Raw genomic sequence first — 16,651 nt, forward strand, 5'->3', positions numbered from 1 at the left:
TCACTCATTTTGTTTTCACTCTTTCTTTGCTTTTAAAATTTATTTTCCTCTACTTTGGCTCAATTTCCAGCCTTCCAAAAATAAAATGAATCCAGCAAAAACTATCAGTCAAAGAATCACCCAACTGTGAGGAAGAAGAAGAGGTCTGGAAACCCAGACCAGGGTGGGACAGAACTGTAAACTGGGATTCTTCATTTGTTTTTGTGCCTGCCTCCATATCATCACTCGGCCATGGAAACCACCACTGAGCACAGACAGAAACACGTCGCAATAGTTTTTTCTGCAACTGAAAGTAAGAGAGGATGAACGGGGGCACTTCCAATTTCCATTTTGTTGAGGTTTACTTTCACAGCATTTCTGAAGATGGCATTTTCATGAGGCAGATAGCCTCAAAGACGCCTGGTACAACAAGCAAGGGTCAGAAACACATCCAGCTGTCCCCTATCTCAGCTCAGTACTCACTCCGCTTCCGCTAAAATAAAGGCTTGCTACCACCAAGCCACCAGCCCAGCCACTGTTTGGCCTAAGGAAGGTTAACATTAAACACTGAAAAGAAGAAAACTTTAGAAATAGTTAAAACTTAAGTTAAGCAACATGTGGTTAATGGTGTGAGTATTGCTGTATATTGCTGTTAATAAGCAGTTTGCAATTAAAAAATATATATTTTTCTATATATATCTGCAGCCCATATATCCCTCAAGATTATTCCCAAAGACGATTTTTAAAAAAATCTGGTTTAGTACTCAATGAAAAGAGATGGACATTTATAGGAAGCATCTATCTGAAGCAACGTTAGATTATGTCCTCCTCCAAATCGGAGTTCTGCAAAGGCTTTCAGACACATAGCAAAAGGTACGTTCTTCAAGGAGCGCCACTTACTCCACATGTCTCATTCTGTGTTTGCATGGGATTAGCCTTTGGCTCCATGTCTTGCCTTTTTTGGTTCTGCTTCAGTTGGTTTAAGGAAGGTTTTGTCTGCGCAGCTCCAACAGTTTTGCTTGTCCACTGGTCAACCAGCTTGTGAAGGTCGTCTGTGAACGTCCCTTTCTTGTTGTTACTGTTGTTGGCCTGAACCTGCAGGGTCGACTGCGGGAGGGGCTCAGGGCACGTTACGAGACTGTTTGTCGAGGATCCTGGAAAATCACACACAAAGAAAGTTGACGATGGCATCTCCGCTCCCCCGCTTTGCTGCTCAAGCAAGTTTCTCATCTACCACCATTCAAACGGTGGCTTTTCGGACTTTTCACCCTCCCCCTCCTTTCCACAGAACACCTTTGCTTAAAGAAATGGTCCAAGCCTAATGCGTTCGTATTTTCTATGTCATCTCAGCCACTAGCTAGCTGGTGCACCCACGACTTCTCTCTAGATGAAACGAGTGACTCAGAGAGAAGAAAGCAACGTGGTCCCAGTAATGCTGATGTCCTAAGGCTCACAGAGTCTCTTCAGAGGAGACTACCACGAGAGAGCGGGAGGCAGGATGTATTACTTGCTTGAACTGCACACATATAAAAAAAATAAATTTACTATTTATTTTACTTGCATAAGTTTACTGTCCTCCTGGAAAAACGTAATTGTCATAGAGGTTACAAGTAGGGTTGGCCACTATTGCCTCAAAGGCTCTGGGAACCCACGCTCTCTCTTGAGGATGTCAAGACCATTTACTCTGCTATCCGCATATTTTTTTGGGGGAAAAAAAGTACAAAAGCAAGAGGAGAGAGGAGGACATAAGTTGGTGTGTGAGTTTTGGAGACAAAGATAAAGATACAGAATTTCAGTATAGATAAAGGCAGACAGGAAGAGTATTGACAGAGATTTAATTTTATATGTTCACTTATTTCTAGAAGAACTAGGGGGGGGAAACAAAAAATCTGTCCTTTCCATGTGTTCTTAACTACAAGTCTGACACAGCAAGATCCGCAGGGAACAGCGACTGAAGGTGCCTGAATTTGACCTACGCAGAAAATATGAAGTAACTTTTCAGCTAACATATTTGATGCAGCTAAAGGTTTGAAATAAAGACCATCTCTCCAAGCAAAAAGTTCGTAGCACTGTAGTAAAATGATTATATAAGCAAACATGGACATTCAGTTGTCTTTTTTTTTTCTGTTAATCAGTTACCAGCCAACGAAACCAAGTAAATTAATGAGTCCTATGGCTACATAAAACACGTTAATAACCTTTAAATGATCATGCATTCAACCTGCAACATAACTTCTAAGTGAACACTGCCTCTTTCCTTTTCCTTTGCTTGGGGGAAAGGGACTGGCGAGAAAAAATAAGTATTTTGACAGGAAAGCTCTCCAATTAGTGCGTTTAATATTTCATGCAGCTCAACAGGACCGAGATCGTTCTAAGCTATCAATTCCTCCAGCAGAGAAGTGCAGTCAGATAAAGGTGTGTATTTCAGAAGGACAAACACTGAACCCAGTTTTCTCGCCGCATGCGTGCACGGTCTCACACACAAAGAATACCACAACTGTCTTGCAGCATGCGTGGTCCCCAAGGCATCACAGCACATGCATTATTATGAAAGTAGCACAATTTACGCAGTCTAATTTCATATCAGTAAAAGTGCATCAGCTCTACTCGTTAAACAACTAGCTTTTAGTAAAAAATAATTTAAGAAAAAGCAAAAAGCATCCCATGCCATGAAGGAAGAAATACTGAGAAACAAAAATGGGATAGTTACTACTACTGTGATCTTTGCCTAGACATAGTCGTTTCAAGGTGGACCCTACAAGGTAAAACAATACAAGACATACAGAATTAGGTAAGACTAAACACAACAAATCTGACGGACAAGCTTCTGTACTTTTAAGCAATCAGAAAGTAGTTATTATGCAAGAAAGGACAGACAAAGTCAGCAGTTCAGGTGAGTAAAGGAAGTCTAAATAACTGGACAGCTCAAACCTTTCTTAATGTGCAGCCTTTCAGAAGCTTTGAGAAGTACAATCACATGCCAAAAGCAAGGTCCCATGACTTAAAGATGCATTTGTTGGGTTTTTTTGGTGGTCTTTTTTTTTTTTTTGTCTTTTTTTGTTTTTTTTTTGTCCCCAATTGCCTTGGCTTCCTAATAGGAGGTTTTGATTCGTACTCTATTTATGCAGGAAATGATGTCAATTCAGTTTGTGATAGGAGGCCAAAAATGCTTTCAGGAACAAGTCAAGCTAGTCTGGCTGCAAAGACAAACTGTAAAACAACCTAAAAAGTCCTGTTTTACAAGTCCAAAAAGATACATTGTTCTGCAGGTCTGAGGCCAATTGTTTCCCAAATACTTTATTAGTAGGATTTGTGTCTAAATGTGAGATTCTGAACTTCAATCGAGAGTAACTGTGAATGAGTTTCCCTTACGCCTTGTCCAAGTGCAGAAAAATAAACCAGCAGAGTAGCTGAATTTTTGTTTAACCAAACGACGTGGTTTTTTTTTCATTATTATCTCATGACATCCTTCGCCATGATTTTACATATTCTGTTGGATAGTGCCAGCAGCGTACCGAGAACCCTACTCGACTGTCAGATCTTGCCAGACATAAGCACCATTTCTATTTGAGTGCCGAATTTCCTGAAAGGTATTTTGGACTTGGTAAGAAGAGTATCATTATGGTATGGGAGGAGATGAGTATTTGACATGGGGCATGGCAAGTTTATCGTGAGAAGCACTTGAAAACATGAGCAAAATCAGAGAGTGGGGCAAAAAGTAAGATACAGGACAGATGGGCTTCTTCTCTACAGCAAACCAGCGTAGGTATTTTATGTTACTGTGCCAGAAATGCAGCTTTAAACTCAGAGATTGCAGGTCCAGGTTGACATAGGCTCTGAATGAGTCTTCGAAGGAGAAACATCAGTCAGAGACTGAGGAAGAGAAAGTAGAGAAAAGAGGGAGGAAAAACGGGAGAAGAAATGTTTGTGCTTTGATATGGGTGGTATGAGGAGGAACAGAAGGAGTGCTTTGAAAGATTTTCTTATTGTATCCTGTAGTTTAACGAGGCTTCTATTCCAGGAAAATCAGAAGGACATGACTACAGTAATGTCTTATGCAAGCATGACCAAGTTTAGTTTCTCATCTCAAAGCCTAGATAACAAACACAAGTCACATTCACAACTCAATAATCTGCATGGGATTTTTAATTTTTTAAAATTATTATTTTTTTTTTTTTAAACTTTTTTCCCCTCAGATATACCTTACCTTGCCTATCTCAGTTAGCTAGCAACTCCCATTACGGAAACCTCAGCGGCAGTACTACTGGAACGCTATTTTCTTACCTATCCTGCAGCATTTCTGCGTGCAGCAATAGGTGGTGTTCAGCACAATACGCATGCAAACGAAAAGCAACTGCCTGCCAAAACTACAAGCAGGCAGCTGACTCCAGTACGTGCTCAAACGCATGTAAAAAAAGTTTAATCACCAACCCCTCCGCTTCCTGAAAATCGAGTCACAAGTTTACACGCACCTCGGGTGCCACATCAAACCTGGGGCCCCCATAGGTGGGGAAGCGAGCGAGAACGGCGACACGGGACGGGTTCACAAAATATCCGCACGAGGGGAGTCGACTTCAAGGAAAATATTACAGAAAATCACCAAAAAGAGAGCTGTTTCTTCCCAACTGCATCGCTCCAGCGCGTTGCTTGGGAGGAGAGAAACATCATCTAAGCGGTGATACTGCCTGAAGCAGGGACTGACAGTCGTCAGCTATGATTGGTTTTAAATTCAAATTCAATTAAAAACGCACCGGTACACCTAATTCACTAGATTAATTGTACTACTTCTAAAAATCAAGGTGTTTAATAGCTGTAAAGTTAAGGAGATGAATCATAATTAAGATTTAATCTAAGGCTGCAAAAGTTCAGCACAGTGTTTTACCTCCAATTCTAGATTTCTTATCTGAGAAATTAAGTAGTTATTATACCACACAGGACAGCAAAAAAAAAAAAAAATCCACTGTCCCCTATTTGCACTCTAACAGCTGCCAAAAAGCTTGAAAGCTAAACTAAAATTGAAATAGCAATAAATTATTAGACTATTTCTGTAATCACATGCGCGCACACAATATATTAATTACTACGGACTGACGAAAATCGCTTTCCACAAGATCACAAGTCTGAGCCAAATGGAACTTTTGAAGATTTCGCTCACAATCAGTGCAAACTCTTCCCTAAAGACACCCTGGCAATTTAACCCAGGGAAGGAGCTCAGGCTAAAATTACGCTGAAGCCCATCAAAAATATTTCACTCCATGAAAAGTACGATGGAAAAGTCAATATTGGACATGGGGAAGAGATGAAAAAGCAGTTCTTGGAGAACACTGTGAAAGTGTTCGAGTTTGATGGATCTTGTAAGCGGGGCAAGATATTTATAAAACTGTCTTTAACGCATCTGAACATTCTTTAAAAAAGCGTGCTGCTAATTTGTCTGCTAATACAGTACAGCCCTGCACTGCGAGATCCGAGCTCCCCCAAGGGCTGTTTTTCCCTTAATCAAACATATGGATTCAGAGCATTTCTAATAACCCAGCACAACTTTTCCCAAAAGCTCTGAAACAAATGAATAAAAAGTCCCTGGGAAACGTCAACTTGTGGAACAGACCTGGGACACACCATGGAGCTGCCCGTGGTGGAAAGCCACCGCCCAGCCCCATGCGCTCAGTGCTCACTCCTCGCCCATCTCCAACGCTCACTCTCCTTGCTCAAGTGTGCAAAGACGTAAGCAGGTTTAGCACCTAGTCCCAACGCTTGGCTCTGCCTGCACTGGGTCAACCTACGTCCCTTCCAGAGGGGAAGGAGCACGAGCCAGCTGGCTGTTCAAGGCCAGGTTGGATGAGGCTTTGGGCAACCTGGTGTAGTGGAGGGTGTCCCTGCCCACGGCAGGGGGGTTGGAACCAGATGATCTTGAAGGTCCCTTCCAACCCAAATCATTCTATGATTCCCACCATCATCATCTAGAACTACTTTTCCTAAGACTCACAGTCACAGCTGCCCTGGACATGGGTTAGATGGTACTACCAGCCGTATGTCCTTCCAGCAGCAACCCAGCCCCAGCTGCCCTCGGGGAACGACGGGGCTGCACGCAGCCCCACCTTCATTCCTCCACGCAACACACGACCAACCTGTTGGACTCCCTGGGAAAACAAGCTAAAGCCACTTCTATCCCCACGAAAACCTACCAGTAAATCAGCTGTGGAAAACCGTCTAGCAAGTCAAGCGACAGGAGGCATCTGAAGCTACGCCGCGCTCTCCGAGCAGCGGCGATTTTGGCTGGAGCAGGGTTAAACACCTGGAACTCAGTCCATCTCCTCGTGTGACTCAGACACGGGGGAGAGCGAATCGCCCCTCCGAGCACCTCGCCCAGAAGAAACTGGGAAGAGAGCACATGGGCTGAGAACAGAGAGCCGTTGGTCGTGCCGAGTTATTGAGGCATCGGGAAACTTCACGATTGGAAGGATTTACATATTCCCTTGGTTTCATTCACAACATCCACGCACCCAAACGTTTTTAATATGCTGGATTCTAATTGCCATCTCCCAGTCTTTTTGCATCCTACTGATTAGTAATTCTGTGAAAGATTAATGAAACCGCTTCTGGGAATTACAAGTGCAGAGGAAGATACTATGTCCGTTTTAACACCAAATGGGAAAATTTGCAAACTGAGAATTCCCCTCAGGTTCTTCGAAAAAAAATCCCTAACGCAAAATTGTCTCATGATTTCAATAGTCATTAAAAAACTTGCTTGATAATAAATTCAGTATGCTGAGCAGTAAACAACAGTTTTCAAGAACCTGAGTGCTCGGACTTTGAGGGATCTCAAACAAACAAAAAAAAAAAATCAAGATTATTTTTTAAAATTGTTTATTCATAAGATTAAGAGGAGTGTATTTGAGTGGTCTTGTGCCTTTGATCTGTACCACTTGGATAACGATGAGCAATGCAGAACTCCAATGGGAGATCTGATATTGATGCAGATGAACAGTTAGTTAACCAAACATTTTCTCAAGAACATTATTAGCCTTTCTAATGTTATATGTAAGTGGCCTATAGTACCTGTTCAGCACAACATATCTTTATTGTACAAGCAAAATCTGTTTGCCTAAAAAGCAGCATATATGATTGGGTCAAAAGGTCTTAATTTTTTAATTAAATAGCTTGATATCATTTGGTAGATTTGCCAATTACTTTAGAAGTCATACAAATAGGGTACAAATAGCAGGTGCACAGTTATTTGAAACGAAAAATACTGGATCCTAGCAATCCATTTCGAAGTATCGTCTGAAAATCTGATATTGGCTTTTTACTTATTTACGCTTTGATGAACTGCTAATTGACTTCATCTCTGAGGTCACATAAGGTCATAAGAAAAAAAAGCTGAGGAAAGTGCTTCAGCCAGATCAGCTTACGCAAAAAAAGTTGGCGGTACTCTCCCTTGGAGTAACCAGATCCTCCTGCTGCTTACGAGTACATAAACCACTTGCTCGCTTAAAGTAATTAAAGCGACTGCACGGGGAAAAGCCCACCTAGAAAAGAGATTTTTGAAAGAACTAGCTGGAGCACTATTGTCTCAGCATTTCCACATGCAAAGAGCGGGGGGAAAAAACTTAAAGAAAATAGAGTGGATATAAACAGTACTGTATATCGTGTTAATACAGCCCTTGTATGGAAGTTATACCCTTCAGTGACCTTCTAGTATTGTATCAGCTTGCTACATGCATGTCTTCATAGTCCAAACATGTGTGAAAGAGACCATTCGTCTACAGAAGGATGGATTTCTTTTTGTTGTCGCTGGAACCGGGACAGCAGACATGTCTATTTGCCACATTGCAAATAAAATTACTTCAACAGAAATCACATAAAGTACAAAAGCTTTGATACGTCCAGGGTAAAATTTACCATCAGGCTATATAATAAATGATGAGATCTTCCACACATGCTTTTGGTGCCCAGACACGAGCCAAAAGCAGTGCAAAAAAAGCTTTCTTATGAAAAATTAAGATAAATAAGGTGTGTTCATGATGATTACTTAAAAGAAAGATAAAAAGAAAGAAAAGATGGCTCAGAAAAAGGGGCATCCTGCCAAACACATCAGAGATATAAAACATGGAATTGGAAAAAGGGGGTAAAAGAAAGATGGACTGTGATAAAATACAAAAGAACAAATACAAACAGATGGACAAAGACACAGGTCCACTGAGGAATCTGGTACGAGGTTTGCTACTAGATTTATAGGTCACTCTCTCAGACGTTTGGTGGTAAACCGTCCAGCCTGCAAATGAATATAAAGGGAAGAAAACAAAGACACTTATAAAGTACAAGTAGCTGTGATCAGATGTCCTATACCATCAGTCAAATCAGCTTTGTTAGTTAAACATCCACATCTCTCCATTTTAACTTTGCCAAAGAGGAGTAAGTTAATTGATCGTACACAAAGGATGCAATAACAGCAGAAGAGAACAGATAGGTATTTTGGAGATTAGTTTGGCAGGATGTGCAATGAGAGGAAGGTATTTTAATCATCATTATAACTTCCAATATGCATGGCAACAAGATCAGTCAAAGCCTACGGAGGTGTGCAATACACAGGAGTATCGGGACTGAGGAACACAGCCAATCTACGCTCATTTAGCTGGGACTCCAAAATCATGCACAGAATTAATCCCTTAGATAAAGGGAACATAACTTGGTTCTCTGGGTTTAGTTTTCTCTTTTGTTTTTTTTTGTTTTTTTTTTTTTTCTTTTTCCATTCCTCACACCCAAGATGGTTTGGCACTTTATAATGAGGAACTCTGGGTCTACCAGTATCACGGAGCTAAAAACCAGCCCAAAACGAACCCAAGGAAACAATCTCCTATCCTTCTTTAGCTTTTTTTGGTTTCCTTTCTTTTTTCTCAGAAAGGTGTAAGGCAGACTCCAGAAAAGGTGTCAGTCTAAAGCCACTGCTGGCAAAAATAAGAGGTATTTCCTTCCTACAAACTAGTATGCCTTCTTGAGCGTTGACTCTCTAATACTTGGTAAGATACTTTAACTTTCCTTCTTCTGACAATACTGCACCGATCTTTTTAAAGATAAGCCAGTAATGTGGATTGTCAAAGGCTCCTGCTCCTACATCACTAGAGGTGAAATCCACTCCTAAAAAGTTCAAGCATAAGGGAAGCAAACTAATTTTAGCATGTGCTGGAAGACATGCTGAACAGCTGGTATGACAAAAATCACCTTGGCCAGAGCTTGCGTTCGCGTCACCTCCTTCGGGGCCTAAGCCGGAGCAGATGTCAGAAGACAAAGAGGCTTTGACGGAGCACGGCTGCTGCGTCTGAACAGCCTTCCCGAAGGTGCCCGCTGCAGGGGGGGTTCCTGCTGCTGCTTCGGGAGAGCCAGGCTGAGCTTTAGTCGGGTCTTTGTGGGGTGAGTCTTTAGAGTCTGAAAGGTTACCTGCAAGAGCAAACAAACAAAACACATGCAAGGGCAAACGCCAGGAAACCACCGAATAAACGTTTGTGCCTGAAACAGCCGTTGATTCGCCAGCAGGAGGAACAGAGGTTGGCCATTCTGAAGTCCTGCAGGAAGCACAGGCTTGGCGGACAGCCTGCAGCAGAAGATAAAGGATCTCACCCTGCTGGAACCAAGCGAGAGCTGCGGAGGTGCCTTAAGCAGGAGGGACGAACGCATGGAATGGCTGAGCAGCACTTGCAGGTTTGCCCTCCAACATGAAAGGTGAAAGCAAGCAAATGGAGAGAAAGAAAAAGTTGCTGCAAAGGCATGAGGAACTTTTTATTTATAGCTAACTACCTACCCATCTATCTAGATACACGTCTATATATAAATATCTGTATCTATCTATCTACACGGACATCTCAGGTAAAGAGGCTTTCACACCAGAATAACTTTGTAATCATTTGTTACACGGATTTATCAGCAAAAACATCTAACAGTGGAAACGACAGTTACATCAATAACTGTATCAGAAACTGCCTGTCCTTGGCCCCTGAGAAAGGACCTAGGAAAGCCAAAGAATGAGGAATCCACATAGTCAAGGTTGAGGAGACTCAGGCATGAGTACAGATTCTCAAAAACAATGTGAACTTCACACAGTGCCTCAAAAAATTAAAAAATAACAGAAAAAAGGCAGGAAGGAAAGCATGCACCAACGTAGCGGTCTGACCAAGCAGATTTCTGTTCTCTTACCGAAGGCAACATGGAAGGAAAAAAAAACGATGAAGAATTGGGATGCTTTATGGAGAAATAACCTTAAATTCTTTGGACTAGGGTAGCACCCTGATATGAGCCAAGATCTGTGAGCAGAGATGTGGGTTTTTTGAATAGATAAGAGGGAAAAATGGCTAGAGAGAGCCCAAGAACAAACTGGAAAACGAATGGACCAAGGATTACAGACATTTGGAGCACCTCATCAGAAGGAAAGGAAGCAACACCTATGCACGTGAGCCAAGCAGCAGCTAAAGAGGTACAAAGCACTGAACACTGCTTCAGTTCTGCAGGCAAGAATTCTGAGATCCAAGATGGATCACAGGACATCTTGCCTCTGAACATCTTTGCTTTTCCTAGCTCTGTTGAAACCCTTAATTAAAAGCAAAAACCTCCAAAACATTCTGACTATAATTAAGATCAACGCACTGAAATTAGAAGTGGAGCCGTGATGCAGCAACTTTGAAAACAAGAGCTACCAGGTTTGAAATACAGGGTTAGTGCTGGAAGTGCTGCTGCTCCCCTAAATAACAGCATGAACTACGTTGAAGAAAAATTATTCATATTCTATCCTACGTTTTGCTGAAGAAATAGGTAACTGGGGTATATCAGTATTTCCCAGTTGAATTATATCTTGATGTTTTCCAAAGAGGTAATGACTCAAGACTGTACTACAGTTTGAAAAATCTCAAACGACTTCAGATGATCAAAGCATCCATTGCAGTTTTATAACTGTTTTTACCTCCCATCCTTTGGGGGAGCAAACGCAATCCAATCTTATTTATACGGCATCTTGTAGGAAAAAATAAGCAACAAGAAGATACAGCACATAATCAATAGAGGGTAACAGCACCTAAGAAGTGAACACACATGTCAATAAATCATATTTGGAGAAAGGATGAGAAAATGTAACCAGGCTGGGTTCCAAATTAAAGTGGAATATTTGTTTCTCTGCCAAGCACTGTAACCGATGCGGAGAAGGTATGTGTGGCTCAGTGCTGGGCAGCTGTAATGAGCCTGTCCCAAAGGAAGACCAGTTCAAAACCAGTCCGCGGTACGCCAACTGGAGTCATAGTATTAAAGCCAATAAAAATTCAGTGCCTTTCCTGCAGCCCGTGCAATCACCTGGCGGAACCACAACCGACACAAACAACAGGCGCATGGAAAGAAACCCGGGGTACCTACTTGTGCTTGACGTTCCACTCCTGAGCTGCTGGACCAGAGGGTTTAATAGTTTTCCACCTTTCAATTTATTTTTGCTGGTTCTTCGGCGACGGCCGCTTGGTGGGGCTGAGTGGAGGAAGCCCAGGTTGGGAGGAAGAGGTTTCCCTAATCGAATATACAGTGCCTCTATCTCGTTCTTCTGCTGAGTCTGAAGCTCAGCAATCTCTTTCATATGCCTAAACAAAAAAAAAAAAAAGAAAAAAAAGAACTCTGCTAGCGATGTATCTGATAAAGCACCACATCTTGACAGCCTAATTAGTTATTAAAAAAAAGAAACAAAGCAGGCTTTGGTTATAAAACAATCAACTGCTCATCCAATAGCATGTGAAGTTATAGCAATCTACCTGGCAAATGTGGTGACCGACTTCTCAAATATTCATTTGTAAGACAGAACTCTACACACCTAAAAAGATTTTCAACATCCTCAGTAAAAGCAATTGATTTTGGCATGAGTCTGACAGGGACTCCAAACTATACCAGAATTTCTCTCTTCAAACCAGCGGCTTCAAAAAAGTTAACTCTCAAGGCATCAGTTTGAAGGGGTTCAACATGAAGAAAGACAAAGCGCTTTGAATAAAAGTGCTATTAGCACATGAATCATTATCTTATTTATAACACAGATTTCCTAATGCCATAAAGTCAGTTTAAAGGTTTTGTATTACTGTATTTTATTGTATTACTGTATTTTGTATTATTTTATTTTGTACAAAATATGTGAGGGGAAGCTTTCCAGTACCTAAAGGGGGCCTACAGGAAAGCTGGAGAGGGACTTTTTACAAGGGCATGTAGTGATAGGACAAGGGGCAATGGATTTAAACTGAAAGAGGGGAGATTTAGGTTAGATATAAGAAAGAAATTTTTCACTCTGAGAGTGGTGAGGCACTGGCACAGGTTGCCCAGAGAAGCTGTGGCTGCCCCATCCCTGGAAGTGTTCAAGGCCAGGCTGGATGGGGCTTTGGGCAACCTGGTGTAGTGGAGGGTGTCCCTGCCCATGGCAGGGGGGTTGGAACTGGATGATCTTTGAGGTCCCTTCCAACCCAAACCATTCTGTGATTCTAAGATTGTATTATTTTGTATTTTTGTATTATCCTAGTTCTGTTTTAAAAACATGCATCATGTATATTCAGCAACACCATTGCACCTTAAGACAAAGTTGTGATGACCTATGGTTATCTGCATTACAAGCGTGATTGTTTGCTACCACATCAGCAGAGCTTTTCAGCACGGAAACCGGACATCGGGGTTTAAAACAGTTATCATGGAATTACTCTTCTAAATGGAAGTGACAAAGCGAGCCACAAAAGGATGCAGTATGACATTCGGGGGAAAGCCCTAAGGATGCCTAATGTACCTGGAACCAGTTTACTCATCACAGCGATGAAAACCACCGATTTGCTGATGATGAGCAAAGAGGCTGCCTGGGGATATCAGCACGAGCTGTCGGCAAACCCGACGTACTTTTCTCTCAGGTTCTGCAATTCCTTCTTCATATCCGCGTCTTCAAACTCCGAGTCGTTGTCGCTGCTCATGTACGACGACTGCGAGTGGAAAGACGTGATGTTGATGGTGGGAATTTTGGTTCCTTGGCCGTTGGGCGAGTCGAGGCCCGGCGAGCTGGCTTTGCCAGATCTCTGCAGAAAAGCAGCTGCTTTTTTAATTAAGTCGGTGGCTGCACTGCTGCTCGGGGGGGAGAGCTGAGCAGCAGCAGCCGCCGACTGCCGATGGAAAGGCTCATCAGCAGAATCACTCGAACCCTGGTCACAGAGGACGTCGACAGAAGAGGCCGTCTGCACCCGCCGGACAGCTGTCTTCATGTCAGGGCTGGAAGGCAGCTCGTCCAAGTAGACGTCCGGGGGTGCCGAGAACCTCAAGCAGTGCGGCGCTGTTAAAGTTAACTCGTCTTGCGTGCTGATGACTGAAAACCTGCCAATCGTTTTGGCTGGTGCAGCGCTGTCATGAGTTTCAGCCTGTTTGCCATAGGAACCAGAGCCTACAGAGTCATCCCTCTGAAGGTTATTTATCACCCCATCTGCTGTCGGTATCTGCGCCGCGCTGTCTGTGCGCGCAGACCAAGTCGGAGTCTTTGCCTCCTCGCTCCTTTTAGAAGTTTCCATCTGTTTAGTTATGCTTGATGATGTAGGTGCAACCTGGAGAGAATAACGGAGATTAATTTTGGAAATAACTGTAACAACCCAGCATAAAACTGCTTCTGGTTTCCAGTTACCTGAAAGAGGTCTTTTGTTGGAGCAGCAGGAGCTGAAGCGATGCTTGCAGCTGAACCTGTTTTGCAAGTTGGAAAAAAAGAAAGATATGTTCATGTCTGGAATGCTTCAGTATAGTGAAATCCAAAGCATTTATTGTGATTAACTGAAGTGTGATAAAGTGCAGCACTGCAGAATAATTTAAATATCCATCTTTGTAGTACAGGATCTATAATGCAGGAGGCAATACCGATGACAACGTAGAATACCTGCGGGTGGGCACTCTCTTCAATCTACTGATTTGGAGAATTCAAATAAGAGGAGTGTGGAATTTCATTAGTCAATTGAAAAATTTTAAGGAGCAAATCAGAACAAGAATGGAATCTGCACAGCACACTGGGCCTGCATTACTAAGGTGTCGGTGATGTCTCGGGGAAATAAGTGCCCTTGGCTATTCATGCTCACAAAACGCTGCAGTTTTGGGGCTGGCACTTCACAGCTTTCATTTGACAGATACTGAGCGATACAATTAAAAGTGCCTGAAATTAAGTTAAACACACATTGCTGGAAGTGGAAATCATAAACTGAAAAGATGGGCACTTGGACCACAGAAGCACACAAGAGGCAAACTACGAGTGGCAGTAACCGAGACGAGATTATTTCACAACGTGGACATCGGTTTTGAAGTTAAATCAATAAACACAAGCTTTTTGGAAAGCTGCTTTCTTACGGCACGGAGCGAACATAAGGCAAAAATCTGTCGCTCCATAGTTCTGAAACGGTGAAGCACATCACTGCTTGATGGTATCCAAGATACATCAACTTTACTCCGCAGTGCTACACTCCACTTGCATACTCTCCTCTTTGTCTGCAGCGAGACAAATGAACGCCGACCACCCAAAGTTCTCCCCCCTCACGCTGGCCTACGAGCGGTGGACAATCTACATCCACTGGACAAGAAAGATCTACGTCGTCGCACAAACCTGGTAGCCAGGCTTTGCCACGACAACCTCAAAAAAAAAAAAGTATTATAAGCCCTCCCCAACCCCACCCATGGCAGCAGGAACAGTTTTGGGTGGGCTGAACTTGGAAGTTCATGACTTCCAAGTCATGTTCAAGAATGTGACAGGTAAAGGGAGCGTGATAAATACCCAGTTTCTCCCTGTGACTCCCACTATGTTCTTATAGAAAGTGCCACTGCATCTCCAAGTACCTGAAGCAAAGTACTCTTTACTAGTTCTCCATGGGACTTCCCTGAAAACCTTACAGGCTTCCCCGCACCGAGGGGCTGCCCTCAACCACGTTATTTTTGTCCGTACATTTTTATGAAACCCAGGAAACGACAGGGACTTTCTGTTTGGACTTTTTGAGGGCACTGGAAATGTATTCCTGGGAGCGTAGCGTTCCATGTGAATACCCCACACCTACACCACAGCCACGTATCGATGGTTCAAAATAAATTGCCTGTAAGGCAGTTTGTTTCTAGGAAGCTTGGCAGAAGTGAGATGTTTAACATCAGTTATGTTGCCAATAGGACCAGAAAGGCCCCGTGCTGGGCAGTGCCCTGCAGGTCACCAGAACGGTGGGCAGCACAGGGACACCGGAGAAGAGGACCACGCGCTCGTACAGAGGCCTCCCAGCCGCTCCGTCGCCGAAAAGAGCATTACCTTTTCTGCTTGCTGACCCACCTCTTGCTTCTGAGGAAGGAGCACTGATGCCGGTGACCTCCGACTTCTCAAACTTTCGGGAAAAAGGAAAAAAATCTCAGTCTCATGCACAAAGCAGAAAGGCGATGCATCCTCCTTCCCTCTCTCCCCCTCTCCGCCCTCACACTATTGTGGAATATTAAACTATTTTATAGTGTCTGTGGAGGTGGCCTTCTAGCTTTTCCTTCAACTTCTCCGTTTTTTTTTTCCCTCTCTTGGAAGAAAAAAAAAAAAAAGCAGCAGCAGTGTCACAGAGGGAACTGCATCCTAAGTTACCAAAAAACAGGCACTGAGTTATAGAGATCAGTTTTGGGGTTTGTTCTGGTTTGCTTTGCCAGCCAGACATTACATTCTTCATCTGCATGCCTGTCTTCAGAAATTCTGTGTGTCTCTGCACGGATTTTAACAGGAGAAATTCAAATTACTGGAGAGACACAACACTTTTCACAGGGAGAGAATTTTATCTGCTGTAGAAGGTTATTTATGACTATAAACAATAGGCTCTAACGAGTTACTGCAGTGCAGCCGTCTTCCCTGTACCATACAGCATCTTTCTAGCCGTTGGTACAGTTCATCCAGCTGACACTACAGGGAAGAGCCTCATCCTTGCTAGTGGTGACGTAATTATCTTCAGAAATGCTACTTTTCAAGTAAGATACACGCTGATTTTCTAGCAGAAAGTGCTGCAAATCTGGTGAATTTCATAAACTCAGGATTTTATCTGCAAGAGCACAACACAGGTCCACAATCGAGACATGGAGTGAACAATGACCCAGACCACCTGCTCCAGCTTTCCTTAGAGGCTCCCCAGAGAAGTCTTGCTCTGCTGAGTTCAGGAGAAGACAAAAGAAATGATTACTGGGAGCAGAGCAAGCTTCTACCTATACAGCACCTTTCTTCAGCTGCAGGACTGAACAAAGCGAAGGCTCCGGAAGTGTTTATTTTATTCAGACTGACTTGGAAGGCAGGTGTTATCACCACTGCCGTTAACTGGCATTTAAAAAAATTCACATTGAAGCATGATCATCTTCATCAGAACGTGCATGACTATACCCTTCATATGTTTTACATTTTTAAAATATAAAAAAAAGTATCACGTTTCTGCCTCCTTTAGAAACAGGATGCCAGAGGAGGAGAACAAATTAAGATATTATTCCACTTTTAAACCAAATGGAAAAACCTGGCTTTCACTAACAAGCATTTATGTAAAATGAGTCAGAATGCATGTGACAAAGTAAAAATTTAGGAGAACTTTCACACTGGAAAGCAGTCAGACAAAAGGAAAGATAACCAGGAGCAGAAATGTGGAATGTTTAGAGAAGCAAGAAATCTACA

The 16,651-nt window shown here is 42.7% G+C and overlaps 1 protein-coding gene across 1 annotated transcript in view; it reads right to left on the reverse strand.

The window, feature by feature from the left end:
* LOC104383513 (serine/threonine-protein kinase WNK2) overlaps window positions 1-16,651 on the reverse strand; it is a 107,427-nt gene that overhangs the window by 8,076 nt on the left and 82,700 nt on the right. The window contains 9 exon segments of the mRNA XM_086619291.1: window positions 880-1,133; window positions 2,690-2,734; window positions 8,153-8,251; window positions 9,199-9,414; window positions 11,371-11,585; window positions 12,868-13,556; window positions 13,634-13,689; window positions 15,299-15,344; window positions 16,414-16,417. Coding sequence (XP_086475417.1) covers window positions 880-1,133; window positions 2,690-2,734; window positions 8,153-8,251; window positions 9,199-9,414; window positions 11,371-11,585; window positions 12,868-13,556; window positions 13,634-13,689; window positions 15,299-15,344; window positions 16,414-16,417 — 1,624 coding nt within the window.

Source organism: Tauraco erythrolophus, chromosome 12 (genome assembly GCF_009769465.1).
Source record: "Tauraco erythrolophus isolate bTauEry1 chromosome 12, bTauEry1.pri, whole genome shotgun sequence".
Taxonomy (NCBI): Eukaryota; Metazoa; Chordata; class Aves; order Musophagiformes; family Musophagidae; genus Tauraco; species Tauraco erythrolophus.